At 43.5% G+C, this 26,510-nt stretch overlaps 1 protein-coding gene across 5 annotated transcripts in view; it reads right to left on the reverse strand.

Moving 5' to 3' along the window:
* Positions 1–26,510, reverse strand: part of ripor2 (RHO family interacting cell polarization regulator 2) — a 33,639-nt gene that overhangs the window by 3,217 nt on the left and 3,912 nt on the right. Inside the window, exons 1-22 of one of the 5 annotated variants that reach the window (XM_027006380.2) lie at positions 24,181–24,577; positions 17,334–17,488; positions 16,624–16,722; positions 14,221–14,341; positions 13,123–13,284; positions 12,872–12,950; positions 12,590–12,613; positions 12,270–12,323; positions 7,440–7,589; positions 7,168–7,231; positions 7,048–7,091; positions 6,574–6,699; positions 6,306–6,454; positions 5,955–6,084; positions 5,379–5,522; positions 2,958–3,614; positions 2,531–2,691; positions 1,893–2,058; positions 1,551–1,683; positions 1,172–1,330; positions 837–1,010; positions 504–706 (exon numbers count right to left, since the gene is read on the reverse strand). In XM_027006380.2, the coding sequence (XP_026862181.2) occupies positions 504–706; positions 837–1,010; positions 1,172–1,330; positions 1,551–1,683; positions 1,893–2,058; positions 2,531–2,691; positions 2,958–3,614; positions 5,379–5,522; positions 5,955–6,084; positions 6,306–6,454; positions 6,574–6,699; positions 7,048–7,091; positions 7,168–7,231; positions 7,440–7,589; positions 12,270–12,323; positions 12,590–12,613; positions 12,872–12,950; positions 13,123–13,284; positions 14,221–14,315 (2,874 nt within the window). In that variant the 5' untranslated portion in view covers positions 14,316–14,341; positions 16,624–16,722; positions 17,334–17,488; positions 24,181–24,577. Of the gene's footprint in view, positions 1–503; positions 707–836; positions 1,011–1,171; positions 1,331–1,550; positions 1,684–1,892; positions 2,059–2,530; positions 2,692–2,957; positions 3,615–5,378; positions 5,523–5,954; positions 6,085–6,305; positions 6,455–6,573; positions 6,700–7,047; positions 7,092–7,167; positions 7,232–7,439; positions 7,590–12,269; positions 12,324–12,589; positions 12,614–12,871; positions 12,951–13,122; positions 13,285–14,220; positions 14,342–16,623; positions 16,723–17,333; positions 17,489–24,180; positions 24,578–26,510 lie in introns of those variants that run through there. The other 4 variants (XM_027006381.2, XM_027006379.2, XM_027006378.2 and 1 more) reach the window with 4 other exon arrangements.

The raw sequence follows: 26,510 nt of genomic DNA on the forward strand, positions 1-26,510 counted from the left end.
GATAAACTGAGTGCCCAAAGTTTTGTGGATGAACCTAGTGTCCAATATTTTGCAAATCTGTGAACAGGAAATTGTGCCCTTCTTCCAAATGACCCCAGAACCCATCCTGGGTTTGGACCGGAGTATTCAGTACAAGTGTGAAAACACCCTAACAATCTCCAACTGCTGTAATAAAAGATCTTTAAAGTTGGAATCCTTAATGCCTGTATTTAACCTGACAGACACCTAATCCAATACTTCTCCACCCAGACCTCAAGGCCCACCTGTCAGACTGATCCACATTTTTGTCTTAACCCATGTAATCACCTGTACTAGGTATTCAGTGTACTTAATGGCTCGATTCAAGGTGTGCTGGGAGCAAGGAAAGCTGACATATAAACCATCTGGTGGGCACTGAGGAATGGGTTGAGAAACTCCAACATAGCCTATTGACACAGCCATGAATAAAGAGCAAAATTTGAATATGTCAGTAATGTGAGACAGAGGTGGTCAACAGCACTGACCTTTGACCTGAAAGGTGGGTATGACGCAGCACTGGAGAGGAAGGCAGTGGTAGCCTTCCTGAGGTCAGGGTCAGAAGAGATGAGTAGGGTAGCCAGAGCATGCAGGGTGTGGGGGCGGGGCTGGAGGCAGGTGACGGACATCTCCTTCAGCTCTTGTAGAGAGCGGTCAGCCTCGCCAGAACACAGTTGGTCAGCAAATACAGCTACACAGCACATGACACACAGCCCCCTTCAAACATTCGGTATCCCAATCACTGTGGGCAACCTGCTGAAATATACTGTGGATCTTTTCAAGTCACTACTGTCTGTGTGTGTGTGGGGGGGTTGTCGTACCCTCTCTGGTCACCTCAAGCAAGTGTTGCTCCATGTTGGTGACATTGTGTGCAGTGGCGTAGCTGTGGAACTGGAACACAGTCAGCACATCCTGGGCGAAAGAGGAGGGAGAGGGGCAGGGAGAGGAGGCCAACTCACTCCTATCGACCATCTCGCTCACCACTAGTCTGATCACTACACACACACACACACACACACACACACACACACACACACACACACACACACACACACACAGAGAGAGAGAGAGCAAACCTTAGCCAAACACACTCAAACAATAAATAAGAGCAGAGTTGTAGATGCATGTCTGTGTTGAAGCTGTGTTTTCTGTGTACCCGAGTCTGCATGGTGAGGATGAGTGTCCTGCAGTGGAGTGAAACTGTTGTGCATCTGTTTGAACACACGGTCCAGTGTGGTGTGGAAGAGACCGCCAGAGCCACTGCACTCAGACCACAGTGCCAGTAATGCAGGTCGCTCTGTCAGCCCAGGGAGTACTGAAGGCGCACACGCGCACGCACACACACACACACACACACACACACACACACACAAAAAAAAACCAAAAAAACATTGCACCTATTTATAGAGATAGAGAAGTACACAAGTTTTCCAGAGAAATTAAACAGAGGTCCTTCATCAAGCAAAAAAAGAAAAAAAAAAAAAGGGGGGGGGTGTAGTGCAACAGTCCTACAGGTGAGTCACCCACAGACTCACCATCAGCAGCTGAGGTTATGCTGCCCAGCCGGTTGATACTCTTCTCAGTGAGCTCCTCCAGCAGGAGGGTTTGGGTGGAGAGCTTATGCAGGCAGGCTTTGTGCTGCCATGAGCTGCCTCCCGTCATCAACAGCTACCAACACACACAAAACCAAACACAAAAGTGTTTTATGTCACCAAATTTAAGTCATTTACATTTACGCATATACATACAGTGTTATTACTTTAGATATACTCTATTAATTTTACTGTTATGGTTAAAGAGAAAAGTTACTCAAGAGCATGGAGGTGTGGGAAATGCAGGCTGAGGAACAGGAGTTTTCACCAAGGTGAGAATTTTACCTGAATCAGGTGGTTGCAGTACTGCAGGTGAATGACAATGGCCACATCCAGGTTCTCATTGCCTGTGGTGAGTGGCATGGGGCTGCCAGCCACACTGTTCCCCACCCCAGTGTCTTCTGTAAGGGCTTCGCTCAGGTGTCCCCTGGCCTCAGGGGGCTCTCCGGGCCTGTTAGACAAACATGACATATGCTCACCACCAGAGGGCAGTACAATCTTAAGGGAAGTGATGTCACATATGGCATATTTACACTGTGGTTTTAAAAACATTTGTTGATTCAGTAACAGTATCAGTATCAATACAGTTATTACATATCAGTATATAATCTGTGTCATTCAGGTCTTTCAAATGGTGAACATGATGTTTTATTGTGAATTAAATATATAATACATACATTTCAGATGTAAAAGTCTTGTGTATGAAAGGAGCAAGTTCATATGGACAACACACACAACAGTCATTGAGAAGCTACAGAAAACACCCTTCAAGCCAGAGCCTCTCCAACAGAGTGAGGGTTTGGTGGGCGGAGATCGATCCCCCCCACCACCACACACACACACACACACACACACACACACACACAAAAAGGCAGAGTGTGAGAGAGTCCACAACAGTCATGGTAGTTAGGCAGAGATCTTACCCAATCCTTTCTGTCTCCATGTCAAAGAAAACAGCAGTGGTGTCATCCCCCGTATCATCGTCATCAAAGTCAGAGGTGTTCAGGAAGTCGAAGCTCTCCAGGGCACTCTCCACGGTCAGGCTGAGGCTGGAGGAGCGACTCCTGGGAGCTGGCCCCCGGCACTAGGGAGAAACCACAGCCTTCAAATTATGCTGGACACAGCAGGGCACATTCTAATCACTCCATCATCATCCGCATCACTGGAGCAGCACGCGAAGCCTACACTACACAGTACCAGTAAATACAATCCATACTACATCACCTAACTAACATAAAAGGCACTATTGCAGATGAACATTATTATTACTTATAATTTCGACTAAATGTAAAAATAAGAACATTTTAGCCCCCTGGATGACAATTCTAACTGAAGCTCTGGATCTCTCACCTTCAAGAGATCTTCCAGTTTCATCACTTCCTGCTCAAGATCCTGAAGCTCTCTACAGCGCTGTCCCAGGCTCTCCAGCCTCAGCAGTAGACTCTGGATGGCTTCCTCCAGGCTGTTCTCCAAGAAGGCCCCGCTGCCCTCGCCAGCCCAGCTCTGAGGCCCAGCCTCAGAGACAATTTCAGAGGAGGTGAGCCGCCTCACCAGTTGCCTGGTCACACTGCCCTCCTCTCCATCCAGCTCCACTGGCTTCAGCTCAGAGGTCTCATCTGGGCCTCTAGGCTCCAGGAAGACCACGTCCACTGGCCCCATGGCAGACAGTTGGCCCTCTGAGGACTGCAAGGGCGCCGCAGAACCGTAGCCAGGAACATGGTCCTCTGTCCGATCCCACTTGGAGTCAGCCTCACTGGCACTGGCCAGGCTGGCACTCACGCTGCCATTCTCCACTGCTTCCTCACCTTCTTCTTCCCCTATAGGCTGATCATCTGAGGGGCAGAACTGAAGGGGAGGGTCCAACTCAGGGGGTGTCACGGTGATCTCGGGGTTTGATTGGGCTTGGCCAGGGCTAGAGGCGGGTGTGTCGGAGAAGGTAAAGGACAGGCGCTTGCACTCAGCCATGCCACAGCCACCAATGTCAAAGACATCATCAGGCAGAGTGGACTGCGAGAGGACAGGGACACACAGTATGAACTATGGTCAAAGATGCTGGACGCTACTTCAGCATGTGCTACTTCATTACAATTATATTCTTCTATAATTCACATGGTGTAATTTTGTAGGCAATAAAGGGGAAAGAGACAAAGGACAAGGAGAACTAGAAAGTAAAAGTTTGTGAACAAACCTTGAGTTGGCTTGCCAAAGCCTACTTGAAACAGAATGAAATCTATGGCTTTGTTAACTGAAAATCAGTAGAGCTATCATTACGAAGGGCAGATATATAAACTGTCACAAATTGACCATTTATATCAAGTTTGATGAATATATAACTATAAAAAGACTTTTGACATGCATTACTTTTAGTTGGAGGATGGAGGGATGAAAAGAGGTAGAGGTGATGGGTAGATGAGAATAAAAAAAATAAAATGCAGAATAAAATGCAATTTGCAGCATGGGGTCTACAGTTCAGTATTTTTACCAAGTTGCCTATAACTTTATAGAAAATTCTGAGAGTTATTTAAATCAGTGGGTTCCTATGTGAGGATGGAGGGATGAACTAAAGAATAAAAGGCATGGATAGACAGGTGCCATCACTATGAAATGCAGTTTGGTGCTTGAGGTCAGCTGTTGAGTCCTTTTCACCAAGTTTGATGGCCAGAACTTGAAAATTAAGGGAATTATTATATCAATGGATGAATGAAACAACAGAAGGGGTAGACAGACAAGAGCATCCAGTATGAATTAAAGTTTAGTGCTTGGGGTCAGCTGTTGAGTCTTTTTACCAAATTTTATGGCTATAGTTTAAAAATTAAGCGATTTATTAAAATTAGTGGGTTTTTTAATGGGAGGAGGGAGGGATGGATGAAAAAAAGAAGGGGTGCATAGACAAGTTCCATCTGTATGAAGTACAGTTGGCGAATGGAAATTGTAGTTCAATCAGTACAGCAAATTTATTTGTTCTATCTCTACAGCTGAAGGAGTTATAACATTAATGGATTCATATGGGAGGATGGAGTGATGAAAAAAGGAAGAATCAAGAATCAGTGGAGGATATGTAGTGATATTAGGCAAACTTACTATGTATACAAATGTTGGTGGTTATAGAATATAAGGCATAGGTGTTAGAAGGCAGTGAAAAATGAACTGCAGTCAATGGATGAAAGCCAGGGGATGAAAAAGAAAGGATAAGAGAGTGAAAGAGGTATGAAAAGTAGCAGAGTAATTTCCATGACTTCAGATCATGAACAGCAAGTCTGGTGGTTTAATCTTGAAATTTGACAAAATGTGAGCAGTTGGCCCACATAAGTCTATAGGAAAAAGTGGATGATTGGAGGGATGAAAAAGATGGTTTATCACTCAAAAAAAATCAAACACACACAGTTTGAGTATAGAGTGGAGGTTTCTTGAAAGTTTGGTGGTTCTATCTAAAAAGCAAAAAATAGCAGTCCAAAATTTATAGTGGAAGTATAAGAATAACAGAAAGTTGGCTTTGTCAAGCCAACATAATGCTAAAAGTGAGAAGGGATGTAATTGGGAATATTAAAAGGACTGAAATAGGCATGCAGTGAAGTGGGTGCAAAGGGTTTGGGAACACCACCAACACACACATGCATGTATGTATACACGCACGCGCACGCACACACACACACACACACGCATGTATGTATACACGCACGCGCACGCACACGCACACACACACACACACACACACACACACACACACACACACACGTTTGAAGAGGCTGGGCACACAGGGTCCTGACTCACATAAAATTCCAGGCTGGATCTGGGGCGAGGCCTCAGTGCAGCCAGGTCGCCAAACGAATGACTGCGTCTGAGTTTCTCTAACAGAGTGTCCCTAAGTGTGTGCAGGAAAGACAGGTGGCCCTGCTGCCCCAGGGGCTGCCATGCCTGTGCAAGCGCACCCACGCACGCACACGCGAGCACATGCATGCGCACAATAGGGGCATGGGGTGTTTGCACAGATGACCAGGGAGAGGTAGTTAATTGGTGGTAAAGCATTAACGAGGGGCTGGGAGTAAAATACACACACATACACGCACACACAAATCTGCAGCAGATAGCATGGTAAATGCACCAGGAAATATATATGTGACAGGCTGGAGGTAATGAGAAGGGGTGTTAGAGGATTAATTAAATGGCAAGCTTTTTCCAGGATACATCTTAAACCATCATGCTCATAAATGTAAATACATAGCAATCATACCAAAGAGAGAGAAAAAAATACTTATGCTTCTAGCAGCACAGAATATGAGTTCAATGAGTAAGTCAAAGTCTGTAAAAGGCCCAGGTTAAACTCTCCCTAGATAAGATGAAACTCACAAAAAAGGCTGTGTCCTGAAAGGTGGGTGTCTCAGGTGTGCCCTGGCTATATATGGACACTCTTCTCTGCAGGGCTGTGGCTTTGCTCACATTACCAGAGGACAGGGTCAGGTCCTCAACGTCAAACGGACTACACAGAAACAGACAGATGTCGAGTTGTCGAGGCACACTGCTACTTATTTAACATCCAGAAATGACAATAAAAAACTACTGAAAACCTTCCATCAAAATGATTCAAGTCAATTTAAAGACTGTTGTAATTAGCTGAGCAGTAGAGGGTGCCATCGTTTTAGGGGCGGCTCTATTAACGAAGTCACACTGGCATGAACGACATAGTGTGCCATCACTTACAACCAAGTGACCTCCAGGTTCAGCTTGATGGTGCCCAGGTCATTAACATCCACAGCCACCACCTGAGGCATGGCAGTGAACAGGTCCTTCGTCTCACAGATAACACTGCCTACCAGGACATGAGTAGCCAGCCCCTTCAGCTCTGTCACCTAAGGGAGAGACTCCCCGAGGGTTATGCTTCAGTCTGAGGTTACCCTTACATAGGTCAGTTCAATTACCTTGCCAACAAGCAAAAAATAGCATGTGAATTAAGGAGCCATTGAATCACCTTGATGGAGATGAGATCTGTAATGAGAGGCATGAAGATCATCTCCTCTCCATCCCAGCTCTGCCTGGAGTTTGCCTCAATCCTCCCTTTAAGCTTCCAGCGCTGCCGTCCATACCGCATAAAAATCTGGGGGGGGGGGAGACTTGAGTGAAATGTTGAGGAGGAATAGAGGTAGAGAAAGGCTTATATGCCCACTCTGCAAGATGCACATCAATTAAGGAGAAAGAACATTCTGCACAAGCCCAGGAATGAAACTGCGGATTTAATCATAAAAGCTGTTTGTTTGGGCTGGGAGGAGTACAGACCTGAGAGGGTTGCTAGGAGAACAGCCATTATGGATGTGCTTGATGTACTTAGCAGATTCACAGACATTACACAAATACCACTCATAGTAAATTACAGATGAGCAAGATGCATTTATATGGCAGCTTGTTTAGGATTTAATACTAAAGTTGTGTTCAAGTAACGACTCACCTCATACTGGTCACCTGGACAAAGCCTCGCAAAGCCAGCTAACCCTGAGACAGACAGAATACATGTAAAGCAGGGGCTCATACCTCCCATACCTCCCATACAAAAACAACATAACTTTACCTTTCATTTTGATGTGGAATTCCCCAAGCAGGTTCTCCACCTCCCCTTCAAAAGTGCTCATATTCTACAGGGAAAAACAACGACAGACTAGCTCTAGCCATGGCGACCCAAGCTGCTTGACAAACACTGAATTTAACTGGCGAAAATTACACAAATTATACGTAACCAATTAACCCAATGGAACTGGCAAGCTTTCAGATGGGTGTAGAATAAGCAGACAGCAGGAAAGAAGGACAGGAAGAAATAGGCAGCGAGAGTAAGAGAGATGTTACTTCTGTATATTCCTTGTAGCGGCGGTTGACCTCAGCCAGGCTCTCTCGTGTGCCTTTGGTAGATGGGGAGGCAGTGAAGGCTTGCTTCATCTTACTGGCTCCTTCACGCAGTCGCCTCTGAATACAGAAACCCTCATACAACTCATCCACCTGCAGCATCAGAAACACACAGGAGTCTTTAGTATACACCCATATGCACGCATGCACGCTCATAGGAAAACACAAAGAATTCTTCCCCAGGAAGGATTGCATAAACCTTAACTGATGCTACAGATGGCATCATTTAAAACAAAATATTGTGTCATACTGTTTTAACAACACCTTAATATTTAGACAATGAGACGGACAGACCATAATACATGACAAAATGAGAGCAACAGCTATTTTTGTATATTCAATACACCAAATTTCAGCTGTTCAATTAATACTAATGTCACAAGGCTAGAGAGAAAGAAAGAGAGAAAGAAAGAGAGAAAGAGAGAAAGAGAGAAAGAAGGAAAGAAGGAAAGAAGGAAAGAAAGAAAGAAAGAAAGAAAGAAAGAAAGAAAGAAAGAAAGAAAGAAAGAAAGAAAGAAGTGGTGGAGGATAAATGAACCAAGTGTGAAACAAGTATCTAAGATCACAGAAATAGGTGTGAGAAGAAGCTAAAGCATGTAGCAGAGAGAGCAGGTCAAAACAGCTCCTCTAGTGGCCAGAGACAGACGAACAGGGTTGTCAAAGAAGCATTTAGTGTTCAGTACTCCCACACACTGCAGAGTCAGTCAGTCAGTTATTGTGTGTCAGGTACAGAACCACGATAATGTGCTCATGTGAGCCTTAGCTCTCCGTACCAAAGAGCAGCAGGTAGACAAAGCAAATGAACAAATGTAACCATGTTTTTTTATAGATTTATTATAAATCTTACACAAACTCAGTATGAAAGGGAAATTTTAAAAGATTAAATAATGACACTTCCATTTCTTGTTCAGAACAACGAAAACAAAGAAAACAGCACAATTTAAGCCCATGGCAGTATACTAATCCAGTCACATGCTTGGAGATCTACAATACTAGTTTGGTTTTAACTTGACACTAAACCATGCCTGTAGGAGCTTCTGAGTCTCAGGCTTTGATGAGGGTGAGAATAAAGTACTGCAGAAGGGATAAAAGTTTAAAGGAACAAGCTTGTCCAGACGAAATGTGTGTGGGTGCATCAACACTCTGTGCGCATGCACACGGTGTATGTGTATTCATGGAGTTTGGAGAAAATGGGGGATTGTCTAGTGGTGGCCTCATCTGTTTATTAAACTTGGAAACTGGGAAAAAGACCCACCCAATCCACCCACACTCCCACTGCAGCCATTCTTGCTGTGGTATGAATGTGCTGGGCCTGGCTTCATAAAACCCCTTTCTCCCTTGTGTTGTTTGTTAAAGCTGTGTGTTGATGCAGGCCAAATACACCAAGCATTAAAACACAGGGTTTTATTATCCATCAAGCCCAGTTTCTCCTGTCTGACACACTAGCAGTGAGAAGTTCAGCCTCTTTAAGAATACAGTGCATTTTTCACCATAAACCTCATCAGCAGTTTTATGTCATGAATGACATGTATGACAATGCTAATTCAAAACAGCCATCATGTCCCACAACAAGTGTCATCATGCCTCATGTCACTGGATCCCCACACGCACCAAAAACAACTGAGGAATGGGGTGTGGCCACTGGCAGGGCTGGCCATTGAATGGTGGCATTAAAGGCAAGTGAGCTCAGCTGTTAGTGCCACTCTATTAGCCTCTATTTTCACTAGCTTGTCTGCATTCTGTAGACCTGTGAGATACACACAGATGAACACTGATGCACAAACACAGCAGCACAAAAGTCATACAAATGCTCTGCACTGTTGTTCCGTTTCATCTGCTGACACCATTCCAGCATTTCATCTCTGTGATCATGTCTTTATCTTCTCCGTTGTGCCTGGAGCTCTGAGATCATACCAGTGCTGAGAGCTGCAGGAACATATGCACAAGAGGACAGCAATAGTGAGATGAATCACGACTGGATGGGCAGGCTCAGTCGCTCTCCCTCAGTCTGCATGCATGTTTATAGAGGCAGGCTGATGCCTGATGATGGGGAGAGTACTGCAGGTTGATGAAGTTTGGTGCCTATCTACATCTCTTCACAGCCAGCTTCAGAGTCTTAAGGGTGTGGTGTATGAGCATGTGATACACACACACACAAAATCATAATAATAAGTACTACCAAACTGTCAGCCACTGCCTTGGTCCCATGCTGTGCACCCATGTACAAAGTAGATGTCTGAGTCTCAAGGGAGTGTGTGTGTGTGTGTGTGTGTGTGTGTGTGTGTGTGTGTGTGTGTGTGTGTGTGTGTGTGTGTGTGTGTGTGTGTGTGTGTTCGTTGGTGTCACTTTGTGACAAAACAGCAAAAGTGTACATGCACATCTTATTAAAAATAATTTAAAAAATTGAATAAAAGAGAACATAAGAATAAAGAATAATAATTCAGGGATATTTATCAACTGTGCTTACAGGATTTAGACCAAAGAGAAGTGGCCAAATGAAGGATGTAGCGCTCATCACCTCATCTTATGCTGATCTTATCATGAACATTTAGGTAAACTGTATTTGTGAGATTTAAAGGTACAGTATATCTGGAGATACAGTATTTACACAACGAACAGGGCCAGCTGAGCATCAGGGCACTGCACTGACCTTGATGAGATCTCATATCTCACCTCTTGTAAGTCCCTTGCTAACTGCAGGGTTACCAATGGTTTATCACCTGTTTCTTCCTGTGATATTATGCACTCTTGACACACTGCACTCTGGCTAAGTTAAGAAAGAGGGTTGGCTATTTTTAGTTTGTTTGGTATTTTACATCATGTTGTTGATTATGGATAAAGAAAAAGAAATGCTCCTCCCCTTCACCTTCATCTGTTCTACCTTTTTTTTGCACAACCTACTTAATCACACACCTGGCACATGACTTCCTGTTTGACCTGCCCTTTTTCCTGTTAATGGGGGGAGGGACCTGTGGTTGCCGTAGGCATAACGGTAACACAAAACCTTACAATTGCATTAATTATGCTCACATTCAGTAAGTGCGTCACATGCTTGTGAACAGATGCCCAGGTTCTGACTATGCCCCAAGCACACGCCTTTCAGGCTCTATTCACACGCTGTTCACATGCTGTAAGAGGTGCCCTGCTGCACACTTCCAGATAAGGCCATGCTTTCAGGCCACATACTCCACAAAGCTGCAGCCATGCAATGGTAAAAGGCATCCAAATGGCCTGGCAGTGCACTGGCACTCACACTTCAGCCCGAGCTGCTGTCGAGCCTGGTCTGCTCCCACACTGATCGGCCTGGTCTGCTCCAACACTCATCAGCTGAGTGTAGCCTGTAGATGAGGTGTTCTGCAGGGGTGGCAGTGATAGGCATCGTCTATACACCCACATTATTCTGCCTTCCAGCACACACAGACTCTCTCCTTTATATTTTAAACAAAGCAGGATTTTATATTTAATTAACCATTCTGATACATTTTCCCCAGTTTTTTTTCTTGGCAGCTGTAGGATTAACAATAACCAAATCCAACAGAAGAAAGGCAGGAGGAAAGGCCCTACTCTCCACACATGCTCCCATCAGAACTGGACACATGGGACACATCATACGACTCTCCCACGTGGCTGCATGCATGTACACAACATGTGCTTTTATATACACATTAATATGGCAGGTTCAAGTCGTCAGAGGTCTGCCAAATCAGCACTCAGGAGGAAGGCTTTGACCTAAATTCATAGCTAAATCACAAACACCACAAACCACACTTTGAACAGCATGACAACAAATCAACCTCATAAACCATCATAAAGGAGCTACACAATGTTCTAAGTAATTTCCAGTACTGTGAACAAACTGCAATCAACAATTCAATTATTGCTTACAGAGAGCTTGGAAAACCACCAGTTTTCTAGAAGTTAGACATGAACTGAAGTACATATGGTTAATTTCAAGATAGGATTTTATCCAAAATGGCCTCAAAGCTTCCATCTTTGGGTTGCTATGACTACCTCTAGAGGAGATATGCTTTTGGGTTGGCAATCAGCACTTTGCTGGATAGCAGCTGCCCACCTGGGCCACAGTGGGTCTTTGCAGAGAACCAGACCTGGCTACTGTGGAAATGAGTCACACCAATTACTACAAACAACCACGCAGCAGTGCCCATAGTCCCCATCCCATCTCACTATTCACGCCACCTACTTTGGTGTCAAAGGGTTCGAAGCAGATGACTCCTTCACTTCCGATTGCCACAGCTGTAAAAGCTACCTGGAGTGAGGGCAGTGGAATGCCCATCTGAGTGTGGAAGACAAGGCTGGGTCCTTGGGCTTGTGAAAGAGATCTGCAGCAGTGCAGCTGTCAGAGCGTGGGGTGAGTTCACCTAATCAGCAGCTGTGTGGATGGAGCCATGTTTGAGTGAAGCACACATGGCCACAAAAGAAAGTAGGTGGAGAAGAAGAATGTCAAACAGAAGGAGAAAGGGGGAAAGGGGCTAAAAGCTCTTCACTAGTGCTGGAAACATGAGCCAGAGGCTCATCTTAAAATGGCCAATTAGGAGTGTGAATCATCAATTAAACAGCCATTTGCCCTCAGTCCTGATTCAGTGGTCAGTGTTGAGTTTGATTTGATTAGGTACACCTAGATTCAGCACAGGCCCAACTTGAGAGTGAATCTTTGAAATGCTGCTATTACAGCATTGGTGCAGCTGATCTGGACATTTGAGAGTACACGAGGACAGCGGAGGAGGCTGAGATACTAATCACATCACTGCATACCTTACTTATGTGAAACTCCAGGCGTCGCATGTATCTCTCGATGGCCTTTATTTGCTGCAGAAGAAAGAAACAAAAAAAAGCACACCCCCAGGGGATAAATGTGAGTTCACACTCAAAGCTCTCCATCAAGGCAAACACCTGCAATAATGGAATGAGTCACAATAACAGGTTCCGCTTACTGGAGCATAGCATGGCAGCTCTGTAAAGCTGCTTATTCTGTACCTTTTAACTTTTTTATTTTTGTGTACCATTACGGCTTCACATGCAGCATACTGAGAAAGGTTGTGTGGACTGTTGTTGGTTGAGCTCCGCTTACTCACCTTGTCAAGGTCATACAAGACTCCCTGAAGAACAGACACAACACACACATAATAATATCAGTGCACTGCAACCTCTCCAAAGCAGGTGTCACATTTACACAACACTGTGACCTCCCCCTAGTAATTAGACAATCACTTTAATAATTGGACAATTAGTCTTAATATATGGCATTATCTCCACAGTATTGCAATGGTTTCAAGATATAAAAAGATATACAGCAGTTCTTGAAAGACATCAGCATTAATCTAGAGAGAGATGGGAGTGGTCATGCCCTGCCTTACCAGTCTGGAGTTCCTTTTCATGTCCTTCATGAGAGAAGTGAGTTTGTCCAGCTCCAGCTGGTGAACTTCCAGATACTCACTGATCCAGAAAGAGCAGAGAGCAAGCCAGCGAGAAAGAGAGAGAGTTCAATGGGCTGTAGAGATGTCAAACAATAAGGCACTCTATGATGTGATATCTGAGACAATGAATACAGAGTAGGGCATGGCTTGATTTGATCATTACTGAAGTCGTGATGGTCGGGGACACTCACTCAAGGCCCTGTTTCAGGGCTCTATACACCTCCTCCACCCTCCTGGGCTGCGGTTCATGGCAGCTGCTGCTACTGCTGGCCTTGTGGCCAGACAGATGGGCTTTCTTGGGTTTGGATGTCAGCTTTTTCTGAACTACCGTGTTCCCCATAAAGGAGTTACACCTGGAAATGCACATGAGCATGCATACACCATCAGAAATGACACGTCAGGTATTTCAGAAAACACAGGGCTAGCACTGGGTTCAGGACCAAATGAGTCACTCTATAATATGTACCTTATTTTGCAACGCTCCGCATTTTCTAACTAACTGTGTATGCAGGAACCTTTTAATCATACCATTTTACTCAATGAAGGAGAAGGGCTTACAGGCTACATGTGCACTTCAGGCCTCTGGTTCTATTGGAAGTCAGAGGATAATGCAGCAGACTGCCTGCTTCTATGACAGTCACTCACCACCTAACAAAACAACTGCATTCCTGAGACATAAGGCTATCAAGGCAGTCAGTTTCAGGGTCTTGACTTGTTTCAGCGCATCACACACACGCGCACACACACACGCACACACACACACGCACACACACACACACACACGCACACACACACACGCACACACACACACACAATCTAGGACAGCATAGTGAGCGAGCACAAGCACATGCTGTCGCCTAGGGGTCTCACACGTGCACACACGCATAGATAAGTAAGTATGCGCAACACGTGCACACACTCGTTCATACACGTACATAAACACACAGAAGTTGTCGCTACATTTACAGCCAGCCTCTCCATTTTTTACTAGGTTTATACTTAGGAATTACAACCTACATTACTTAATCTCCTCATGCTAGACACAAATCACACAAGCAGAAGAAACATCATAATCACTGGTTAAAACAAATAAATAAATTTGCAAAACCTTTCTTCCTGTCCATTTACTCTAGAACATACTGTAAGAGAGACATTTCTGCATTTCATGCACAGTCAAAAACACTGACTGTCAACACACAGATCCCAAATACCTTGGGGAAGCATTTGCTGATGTAAGGGTGATGTATGCAAAGGTTACTTCTTGTGCCAGACAGGGAATGTGCCCTTACCGTGAGCGCTTTTCCTGCAAGGTGCTGAAGCCAGCAAACGACTGGCTACGGATGATTCCATTGGGCCCTCCAGGAGAGTGAGTGCCAGCCGCCATGATCTCTGGGAAGCGGGAGGACACTCCTGAAGGCAAGCAGAGAAGATATTTGGTAAGAAAGAAGTCACAGGTATAGGTATGCAGAGGTTAAGCAGTATATGGTATTGAGGATACAAAATGCAATATGATATGATATTTTAGTCCTTAATGTTGATAGTGTATTATAACAGAATGTCCATAATTTTTCTGACTGAAATAAATGAATGTTCATGAAATGACTCGTGTCAATCAATTAGATGAAAGACTTAAAAATAGATTCTAGTCATTATTAAGGCTCAGTTTTAATGTCTTATCTAGCCAGTCTCTGTAGTCACTTAATGTGTTGTAAAATCCCATTTACAAGGATGAAAAGCAAGAGATGAGTCATTTAATCTCTTGTGCAAACAGGATCTGAAAATAGCACTGAAGGAAAAGTGGGCCCCATATGGTTTGCCTTGCAAGGTTTCTATGAAAGGCTTAAAGCCACCTTAGTCCGTTTCAGCTAAAGTGGCAAAAAGAAAGCAAACAGAGATGGCACTCCTAAGAAAACATTAAAATCACATTTAGGTGACAAATCCGTTCTGGTGGCTGATCTCAGGCCTGTTACCTCATCCATTGCATCACTGCAAGGTACAATGATGACAGCAATGGCAAGACTCCGACTGGGGGACAATGAGGGTGAAGGCTCAGAGGTGTGAGCAGGAAAGTGCTCACACTCGTGTAATGTCATGCTCACTCCCTATGACATTACACCAGCAGGGGCAGCAGCACCCTGACCCTGATCACTGACTAGGCTAAGATATAGACCAGAGTCCAAAGTGGGTTACACTGTTTCTGAATGCAAAAACGCATGCAAAACCATCCAATATGGCTCTTTTTCATCCCTGCAGTTCTCGTAGCTCTGGTCACCTATTACCTAAAGATTCAAAGTATGAAGGAAAAGAGAACAATCTATATACATCCAAGGTCTTGTCTGCTAGAAGACCCTTAAACTACAATTCCCATTTCTGTAACTCTCTTACTCCCTTTGTGTGGAGATGTGGCACACACAGGCACGGTTAGCCACAGCCTGTGTGCTGGCCAACCTGCCGAGAAATGACGTGAAGGGTAACCATATACCTGACCTAAGTGTCTTCTCAGAGAACAGTTCCATGGATAAGGCTCTGCTCAGAAAGAGCCACAAAAACCCTGCTCAGAAAGACAGGACCTTGTTTTGCAGAAGCAAAGGAGTCTTAGAACACAAACCATACTATTTATAGAGACTTCAGCATAGGCTGTTTGGAATTTGACACATGGATTAATGTTTAGGACAGCATTTCAGTAATTGGTTAAAACATCAGGGCTTTGCTTCTCAAATAAGGAAAATTAGTGGTGCTGGATGAAAAACAAATAAATACTGCAGAAGACAACTACTGTAGCACAGGACAGAGACATCAACCGCCTGTCTTCTGAAATAACTACTTAACCTGTTAAACTGTAAAAGACATATTTTAGGGTATCAGAATGGGACATGTGATTAACACTGTATTATGAAAATCACAATCTAGTTCCACAGTATTATGATTGATCAAAATAGAAAACTATTATGGAGTTTGCTAATATGCCAATTATTGAAAATCAGGCCTTACAAAGACAAAGATTTGGAAAGTTAGTATACATTATAAAAGCACCCTGACTGGAAGCCCCACTTCAAATGATCTTATTTTATACTTCTTACTACTTCCAGTTATTTTGCATAAGACATGTGTTATTTAAGGTAAAAATACAACCAAGACCACAAACGATTACATAAATCAAAACGTTATGAATTGAAAATCAACCATCACATACTAAATGGTTGTGAGGTTCAGCTAAAGTGACACATTTGCATGATCATCCCTCACCAAGTCATTCTTTCAGAAACAATACAAATACTTTAACATGCTGGAGTCCACACTAAATGTCCCATTTTCCTCACCCTGTGTCTTGACAAGACACAGTCACATCCGCTTGGATGACTTCAGAACAGAGGTACCACTCACTCCTTCGAGGACTGTCTGGGCTCACAATCAGGTGCCACAGCCCAACCATGCAGGGACACCTCATCCCCTGCACCCGGACACAGCTCTCATCAGAACTCGCACTGCAGCCAGACTGGCAGAGCTCTGAAACCCTCTGAGAAAGAGCACTGAAGCAGAAGGAGAATATGTCTTTGCCAGCAGAGAGAGGGATTGGCTCAGGTGTTACTGCCAGCCAGCTACACGTGCATTAAGCATGTCAAGGGCATGAAGGAACAGGCTTGGAGTGGGGATGGACACGAAGTGTGTGTTCATGCACGTGTAAGGATTACCCTCTCAAATCCAGGGTAGCATCAGACCTCATGGGAAGCCCAATCCCTGCAGTCTGTTTAGCTTTCAGCCCACAGCACCAGGGTACAAGAGTGCAGACGCTACACAAAGCAGAGTCTGTTATTAAGAAACTTTTATTTACAAAAAGAATGCTCACAGTTTCCCTTAACCACATATTTAAACAAAGCTCATACAAGAGTCTCATTTTATTTTACACAAAAGAGTAGAGTCACAATTTGCATGAAAATGAATCTTTTTTTCTTTTCCAATTTTGCCTTACTATTGTAGTGTCCAATGCAGCATATTAAGCAACAGTGCAGTTCAGCTGATGATCAAGTCATCAAAAAGGGAGAGTAGCAGAGATAAATTACAGACAAAACTAAAGAGGAACTCAACACATCCTCTTCTGCCTGACATTGACTAGTAGAATTTAAGGAAGTTTATCTTATTCTATACAACAATATGCAGATTAACTTCTCTCAATTAACATTAGCACCTCAATGCCCCCCCCCCCCCCACCCCAAAGAAAAATGGATATGGATATGCTTCAATGGGTATGTGTGAATAACAACCATCTTAGCTCACAAAGTGTTAATGTCAGTTTACATTCTTGCATAAACTTCAATCCCCATAGCAACAGCACACAATATGCAGTATGTCAAGTGAAACACTGCCACCGTGCGCAGAGTCGAGTGCCTCCACCTCCACTCACCTGTGACGCTCCTGTTGTCGTAGGCTGGCTCTGCTGGGCGATGGCCTAGGTAGGGGGGCCCTTTAGCGGTGGGCCTCTCAGGCCAGCCTTTGTGCTTCCCTGATCCCCGCTGTAACCACAGTGGCCTGCACACTGTCACCCAACTGGCCTGCATGCTGATTCAAGACAGTGACTCAGGAGGAACCGGTGCACCAGTGCCCAGGCCATCCCATTTTAATTAAGGGTAATGGAACAAGCTACACTGATGGGGGCTGGGGAGAGGGGGTTGTGGTTCTCATTTGCAGGTACTGAGTTAGGGGCATGCTGACCAGCCCTATATCCTCCCACCCTTGCCAGAATAGGGAAGAGGAAAAGAGGAAAGCTTCAAATCAGTACTGGCACAGTGAACAAGTAGAGCCAAAACTGACACAATCAGGCTGACATCCAACAGCTAACAGCACCAAGGTATCATTTTTACCCTTAAAACGGCCTTTATATGAGAGTGCAAGATATAAAAGTCCAGTTAGTTAGTTTTGCCAGAGCTAATTGGCTTTCATTTATATGCTCAGACTAATGCAGATAGCCAATTAGCTCTGTCAAAACTAACCAACACAGACTTTCATTTATATGCTCAGACTAATGCAGATAGAGTCTGTGTTCTCTCTCTCAGATGCATAATCTTGGTATTAGTCTATACGAAGCAATTCTCTTCTGAAGGTTCTTTTTATTAAAGCTTTAAATTTTAATGTACTCTCTGAGGAAGCTGATTGCAGTAAGCTATAATATTTGGAGTACTCACACACAAAAAGTCAAACTGTATCTGTATGCTTAATTTTGCCTTGTTTATTTATTTATTTGTTTGTTTGTTTGTCTGCATGGAAGAAAAACCCTACTCTACTTATTGAAGGAGGCCAATACAGTGCAGATAAACAAAAGAGAGAATCAGGCAGTTAACACTGTGGGTTGCAAAAATAAAAGATCCAAAAGGCCTCACTGGTCAGTACAGTAAGGAGCTTCAGCACACACAGGGTAGCACACCTGATTGTACAAAGTCTCTACCAATGCATCTGGACATGTGATGACTATATTGGAAAAGTATAAAGACAAGTCATACCAGCTAATGTGCACCTGCCAATGTTTATGAGCACCAAGTGTTGCTGTTGCCCTCTAGGCACAGCCTAGAGCTGTCTGTGTCAATAAAAAAAAATATTACCCAAAACCTTGGAATTGACAACATCTAAAATCACAGACTACAGGCCACAAACTATAGGTCAGATGTTACAGTAGCTTACCATCACATATGGAAAACTCACTCACTCAGTTTTGAGATAATGTATATTTTCTGCTTCCCCAACAGCAACATAACTGCACAATATTCAGCAGGAAACAGAACAGGACGACAGGGAGATCTTCATGTTCCTCAAACATCTGCACATGGCCTTTCTGTGAGAGAGGTATGGAAAGTACCAAATGTGTGTGAAGAATAACCACTCAATAACCTGTCACCAGTTCCACATTCTGTGGTGACCTAATGTCAAACACACCGTAGTGGACACTAACACAACTTGGTCCAATAATCAAAACTCCATAGACATACTTTCATTCTGCCCTGACCAGCCCATGAAGCACAACTGTATGAGTTATTTTCTGTGGCCTAGGTTCCCACAATTTCCCTCAGTGTCCATGAAGCTCCATCCATCTATCTATGAAGCAGTTACAGGGTGGTAGGCAGAAAGCAAGTTAAGGTCAGGTGTTCACACAGACAGACCAACGGCTAAAAAGTAACCAACAGAATTCAAATGGCCTGTTTCTGTGAATGTGAGCCAAAAGAGTTTTGCACAGGTAAAGCCTGAGATACTGATCACGTCAAATTTTAATTGTAACCTTCATAACAAACTCAAATCTAGGCATCTTAAAAACATATCAAAATCTAGACACAGGTGGGCACAAGCCAGGCACTCCAAAGTTATCAAAAGGTGAGTGTGAGCATCTGATACGTGTGTTAGAAACAGGAAACAGCATGAGTTAATTGTGACTGGCCCCAGAGAGGGAAGATATTGTATTCTTACATTTGAGTTTTACTGGAGCATGTGAGGGTTGTGTGTGTAGTGCTTAGAATGTCACACTCCTAAATACACTTGGAGAAGCCCGAGCAGGCTGAAGAGGCCAGTGGGCTGAAGGGGGCATAGCTCACTCTGACAGGACCGTTCACTACTAAACTACAACAAAATGCTAACATTTACAGCAGTGCAGTGCTCTAAAATCTAAACCACTCAGTCATGCCCTCAGCTTCTACAAGAGAAAAAGCACATTTAAAAACAAAGAATATAGAACACACACACACACACACACACACCTTGGCACAGAACCAGGGCAGATGGGACAGGATTAATGCAGATGTAGGAGAGAGCTGACCATGAAAACAAGAATCTCCTGTGTCACCTTAAGTACGAGATTGAAGAATAGCGTGGCCATGGGTCCATATGCATCAGAGATGATGGAGAGCGGAAATGGCGGACAATGGAGATGATGTGCATAGTGTGTAACTGCTGCCTGGAGCCTGGGCACCACGTGGAGAAGTATTTATAAACCACTTCAAAATGAGTGGCATGCGTGTGGGGGTTGACATTCCTGTACACATGGGGAACGAGACATGAGGCAGTCGAGCAACAGAATGGATAGCATTGCTGAGGCCATCTGAGCAGGGCCTGGCTGCATGCATCTCTCCACCCACATCACTGACAATAAGCCAAAGTAATCTTCATCTCCTGGAGCTTTGCCTCAAATGTTCTACTCACTTCTCTCAATTTATGGTCATGATTATATAATATTTCTAAAGTTTTAGCTCAGGGTCAGGATCCAGTTCATTTGTTTTCAATACAAGAACTTGCACAGCATTTCTATATTCCAGTGGGCTCACAATGTAAATGATTATCTGTCAAACCACAAAACCTAGTTGGACTTGTTTTGGGCTTGTTTGAATTCAGAGCTGGGCTGATGCTCCCTGCATCACTGACACTGCTCAGCACAGAACCAGGCCACATTCATACATAAGCCCCCCTTGTGGTTCACACTGGATGCTCTGCTTTCTGCTCTGAAGTGCAAGAAATGAACAGTTTTAATTATGCAGTCAGGATCACAGCCTGGCAGGTCAGAGGTAGAGAATGCAGACAGGTAGGGCTCTAGGATAATTCACCTGCTCAGTCACAGTGTGCGTGTGTGTGTGTGTGTGTATGTGTGTGTGATGTGGGGGAGGTTTCACTGGATTCTCTCCTGCTCCACTAAGCCAGCTGGACACAAATGGTGCATCTGTACCTAAATGAGATAAAACCATGCGCATTCAGACACTGCCCCTATGCAGTATGCATGCAGATGAAACTTGGCATACCGTTCAGATTCTCATGTAGCTTTCTTGTTCTCTAAACTTTTGATGTGCAAACATACACAAGTTCAATCACTGATCAATTTAACAAGATCAATCACTGAAATCAAGCAATGTAAAATGAGAATTCTCTTATATTTTTATAAACCAGAACATTTGCGGATGTTTCTCAAATCTACTTGTAAATCTAGTATTGTTGGCAGCATAGACACCACAAGATATGTCCAGACAACCCAGACGCTGCAGCGAGCATCCTTGTGTTCCTCAGATGGCCTCTAGCCAGTAGAGTCTCTTCACCTGTCCCTCTCTGCCTGTCCCTCTCCACCCCCTTGCAGGGACACATGTCATTAAATGCCACCATGGCAATTGTGCCTTAAGAAACAGAGTCCAATTTACAACAGTGAGGCATCTTTGAAAAATGCATTGTAAATATGACAACATTGACAGCAAATATTTCAGAAGTCCTATGAATAAACAGTTCTGATGTACAAATGTTCACCAATGAGGAAGCACTTATGTGAAAAAAATTAAAACAAAAAACATCCTTCTAATCAGCTTATATTTAAGGAATAAGACATTACACAACTTCCTATGGACAGTCCTTGAGCGCATCAGTGCAGGTCAAAGGAATGAGTGCAGCTCAGTGAATTTATGTGCTGGGGACTAGAAGGATGTTCAACCCAATACTGCCTCCACAAGGACTGATTATGAGGGTGAGTAGTGCTGCAGATACAGTGAGAGGGTAAGAGACAAGAGGCCCTCTGACTCACCTCATTCTCATCCCAGCACATCCAGTTGAGTCTGAATGCCTCACACTGCACACGCTCCCTATAATCACCACAGTGACATAATGAAAAAAAGTGACACTGATCTTCAAAGGGAGTGTGTGTGTGTGTGTGAGTGTGAGTGTGAGAGAGAGAGAGAGAGAGAGAAAGTGTGAGAGTGAGAGTGTGTAGCTTTCCTGCCCACACAAGCAATACTTACATTGTGTAAACCTATAAAGATGGGGAACTGGTGGAAGCTATGATGAGGACAAAAAGTAAAATGCCATTTCTTTGCATTAGGTGCTAAATCATTAAGGCAACAATTAAGAGCAATATTAAATCTCTGGACATGAGTCTAACGCCAGTCAAAGCTCCGGTCAAAAGGTGCTTTTATAAAGGTTAATAAATTTCACCATATAAAGCACATACATGAAATAGCAACGGTGACCCAAACAACACAATCACAAAGCATAAAAGCAAGATTTACATTCACAGGCAGCTGAAACCACAGATGATTGTCAGTGCTCCATAGGGTCTGATTATAAAGCAACACTATTGCACTCCATTGACCTGCAGATCACAGAGATGATTTAATTTAGCTCTCCAGCTCTGAAGCTGTGCAAACCACTGCACATCTTCCCATTAGGCAGCTGAGGATAAAAAGCCAGACATTTCCTTTCATCCCTCTCTCCTGAGATTCTCCAGAGAATCTCATATATCTCTCTCCTCCCATCCCCCATTTGCCTGCCTCCAGTTCTCCTAAAATACCCCTCCTCAGACCCCAGATCCCAGGCCCTCTGACCAGGATTTGTCCAGACAAGAGCAGCAGAGACACAGAGGCAGCTTGAACACAGATAAGGTAAGGCATAAATCACTCTCCCCCTCACCTTGTTTAAGCCTACGTAGAGAATTCAGTTATACAGAGCAGAACAAAGGAGAAAAGCTTCACCTTGACTGAGTGTGGGTGAGGGTTTGTTTATGTTGTGTATGGACTGGCACACACTCCCTGACTGAGGTTGTTCTTCAGCCCTTACGGGAGAGGGTTACGGGGATGAAGACACTAAGGCCTACGGTGCAAGAACATTGCTGGCCAAATGACTATCAGCTGTGAAAACTCAAGATACACCTTTCAAAAGAAAGATGAGAACACTGAATATTTCCTTAAACCTCAAAACACACAATCTTGTATCTGCCAATAGTTACAGTATGTCAGAGATATAGAGTACACAAGAGAATGCAAGGAGCCTCTACTTTTTGAAAAAAAAACATACAGGGTAGGCGTCATTATCTTAATCACTAAATTTCAGCACACACAAGACAACCTTCATTGCGCACAAAGATAAATTAGCTCATTCACTACTTTACAGGCTGGCTTAAGCCTTACTTGCACCCCACAGAATGATGTCAGTGCTCAGAATGGCTCATTGTACTAAATGTTGTGTTGAACCAAAACAAACAAAACAAGGCCTGACTCAATTCATTCTTGGTCAACGTTTCAGTAGTTATTCATCAGGCTTATTAATCTCGGCATCTTTGTTCAGAAATACCAGAGAACAGCTAAGAAAATGTATTTTAATGCTATTTCTGACATTTGAGAGAGCCAGACAATGTTAACATAAAAAAACAAAAACATATGTGACAGGATGAAATGGATGAATAGGAACAGAGGGAAGAGTATGATACACAAACCAAGAGGTAAAAGAAATGGAGAGACAGCAATGAGAATTTGTTTGTGGCAGCAGCCATGAAGATACCTTTAGGTCTTGGCATCGTCTTAAAGCCCACAGTCGCCTAACTTCTCCTCAAATGCCTTCCAGAGCTAAACCAACCTAAGAACTGGAGCAGATCACTAGCATTTGCCCAAATCAAAGCAAGTCCATTTTCAAGCAGCTATGATGGGTCTGACCAACCCTGAGATACATTTTTCACTTCCAACCTGCTTTTGAACAAACAAACAACAGCAACCACCACCACCACCACGACCACGACCACGATCCAGCAAGCCTATGTAAACAGGTTTTCCCAGCCTAGGTCCTGGACAATCTCTGCCCTGCCACATTGTAGGCTTCTCCTCCACTAAAACAGTGTTTTTAAGAACTCGTAAAAATTGTCAAGTATACTGGGATATGAAAGCTCCAAAATGTATATTGCGAGAGAAATCCTTAACCACGATCGAGAAACTGCTGCATGGTACTGGTCACGGTAGTCACTTTCATCAGTTACAAAAACCATTCGGGAATACGCAGATGCTCTGGTAAATTAACATAAAATGCGAGAGTTTCTCCGTTGATACTGATGAGGGCGTAAGAAAAAGGATCTTCTTATTAAGTAGTCAAACGCTTATGAAGGATTACTACGTGTGGCGAAGTCAATCAACGCTATAAGGAAAAAGTGACGAGATGATCGTATAGCAAGAAATCTATTAGTCGGTGGAATCAATAACTGTATTATTCCAAGCAAAATCATAAAACAAATCGACAGTCGCAGATAAACTGATGAAGGCAGATACTTTCCATTCAGATCTGTCAAAACATGCGCTCAAGAGGAGGTAACATATCGAGCAAATTATGTCAATGGTAACGTTCTGGATATCATCGTTAAATGAAAAACTCCTGGCTACTATCTCGTAATGCTAACAGCAAACTTATACCATACATAGCGCTTTTTTATAGCCACAAACTCTGAACTAGCTTGTTTGTGAGATTTATTAAGGTATACTTACCGCTGCAAAGAGAAAACTTATCAGGTAAATCCCGTTTAATCGAACTGTCTTTGATCCATTCGAACGAAAACGCCAAGGTACGTTCAAAACGTTCACGGAGGCAGAACAGTCTCGTTTCCAAATGATACAAAACGGAACTACAGCATCCGACCAAACATCATGTGTACTCTCGTTTAGAAATTTTGCAACCAACTCCCACCAAGAAAGGCGGGCCAATGGAAAGCCAGAACAGTAATAGTAAGTAGGGCCTTATCCCTCTTGTTCTTATAGGGTTTTCGAGGCAAATTTAAAAATAGACGGGGCATACCTGTGCCTTCTTATAAATATTCACCCTAACTCATGCAAGAATTGCTCCGTACACAAAAAGTTGATCTGCCTTTTGGTGGAGTGTATTTGTCGGATGAAGCTGTGACAGTGTCCCGTGCTCCTTTAGTATTTACGCAGCTGTCATGATGGACATGCAATTGCATGATTTTCCATTCAGCCAGCGGGTGACAAAGGCTATTACAGCTCTGTTGTCTGACGGACATACACCCAAGTGCACTAAAATAACTCGGCGTAACCGAAGGCCACGTTAAATCTACGAAGTGAAAAAGAATGCAGGTTGCTTACCCATTAAGCATTTTAGCACAGGGACAACAATACCAGATGTTTATAGTAATTTCATAAAGCTTACAAAGATGTTGATAAATAGAATTAATTACTGATATAAGTTCTCTCTACCCAACCCCCTGCCTGTTTTTCTCTCAAACACATGCACACAGCATAGTCAAAATCTGGGCTGCAAGTAGTAAAAATCTGCATTGGGAATTGCTGGGTGCTTGGTTCCTCCATAACCCCGTTCCCTCCACCCCACTGACACTAAAGCTCTGGCCTGGTCCTGCAAGTGACCTCACTGTGGTTAAGGCTGAACTGAGTATACACGTATGCCGTCTGATTCGTGTGCAGTATGTCAGTCTGTAAGGCTGAGCGGCTCTATGAAGGAAGCCCTGGGCAATGTAGCAGAGACACCTCCACACGCCTCTACACTCTCAGCTGCTGTAAAGCTTATCCTGTCCTGTAATTACAGCTGTCATCAGCAGCCCCCAATCAGCAGCTATATTTACTGAAGCTCCACACAAGATGTAGTTATGTCTAGAAGAGCCCTGTACAAAGACCAAGCTCCATAGTGAAGCTGCACCATTACATAATTTCTGATTACATGCCTTCCAGGTGCAAAAAATGTTATGTGCTGAATCCAAAACAATAACCATGGAACAATAATGGTGATTGTACAATAATCCTAACACAACGTCTTAATCTTAATTTGATTCCTAATGTGACTTTGACAGATCAGTTGATATTCTCTCTTTACTAGGGTTATGGGGCTTTCTAAGGTCATCGAAAGATCAGTATGGGGATGGTGATAGAAACCTCACCATCTTCTTTGTCTTTCACTTAGGATCCAGTTGAAAGAGTACACACACACACACACACACACACACACACACATATGTACATACACACAAACATGCACACAGTGCTACATGTTGACACGTATGCTCATTCTTGTCCAGCACATTATTAACAAACATTCAATACCCCTGATCTAAAACAGTTTTCTTTGAAGTTCACTCAAAAATACCACAGGTCGTGGAGGTCAGTGGGTGGGGATGACCAAGCACAAATGTGAGAATATCTGTGGGTGTGTGCACATGCAGTGTACATATGTGATTGTATGGGTGTGGAGCGTTTGAAGATGGTAAAGTACTGAACTAAGCAATTTTTAAATATTTTGTAGTTTTAATATTTCTCAAAGAAACTGAAACTGAAGGTTCTAGGATCTGTTAAAGTAAGAAGATGTTAAAGTCAAATTATCCCATCATATAATAAAGTAGTGGAGAAAAATAGAATCATTTTGAAGAACCTTAAACCTTTGAATGGCAATAAATATAATGAAAGGTCTGCAGAAAAAGTAAATCCCATGACATACATTCATCATAACACATCTGCAGCAGTATTAAACTATATGTACCCCACAAGATGTGTATATGTTCTCTGGCAGACACTTAGTCAGTTAGTCAGGTTTGGTTAGATTATAGGCTGTCATGCCCTAAAGCACATCTCCTGTCTTTAGACTTTAGACAGACTCAGCTGCAGGTAGCAGGCCTGACCGCCCACCCCATACAGCTGCCTGTGCACTGCTTACCAAGTGCTTGGTTTGAGTATGTATCTATGCAATTAGCTCCCTGTATGCCTAGGTTCAGTTTAATTGTGTTGCTGATAACAGCAATGCTGAAAGCTGAAGGATAAGAAACTGGTCCTGGGTCAGGGAAAGAGGATTATGTTTT

Source organism: Electrophorus electricus, chromosome 8, assembly GCF_013358815.1.
Source record: "Electrophorus electricus isolate fEleEle1 chromosome 8, fEleEle1.pri, whole genome shotgun sequence".
In the NCBI taxonomy this organism is placed as follows: Eukaryota; Metazoa; Chordata; class Actinopteri; order Gymnotiformes; family Gymnotidae; genus Electrophorus; species Electrophorus electricus.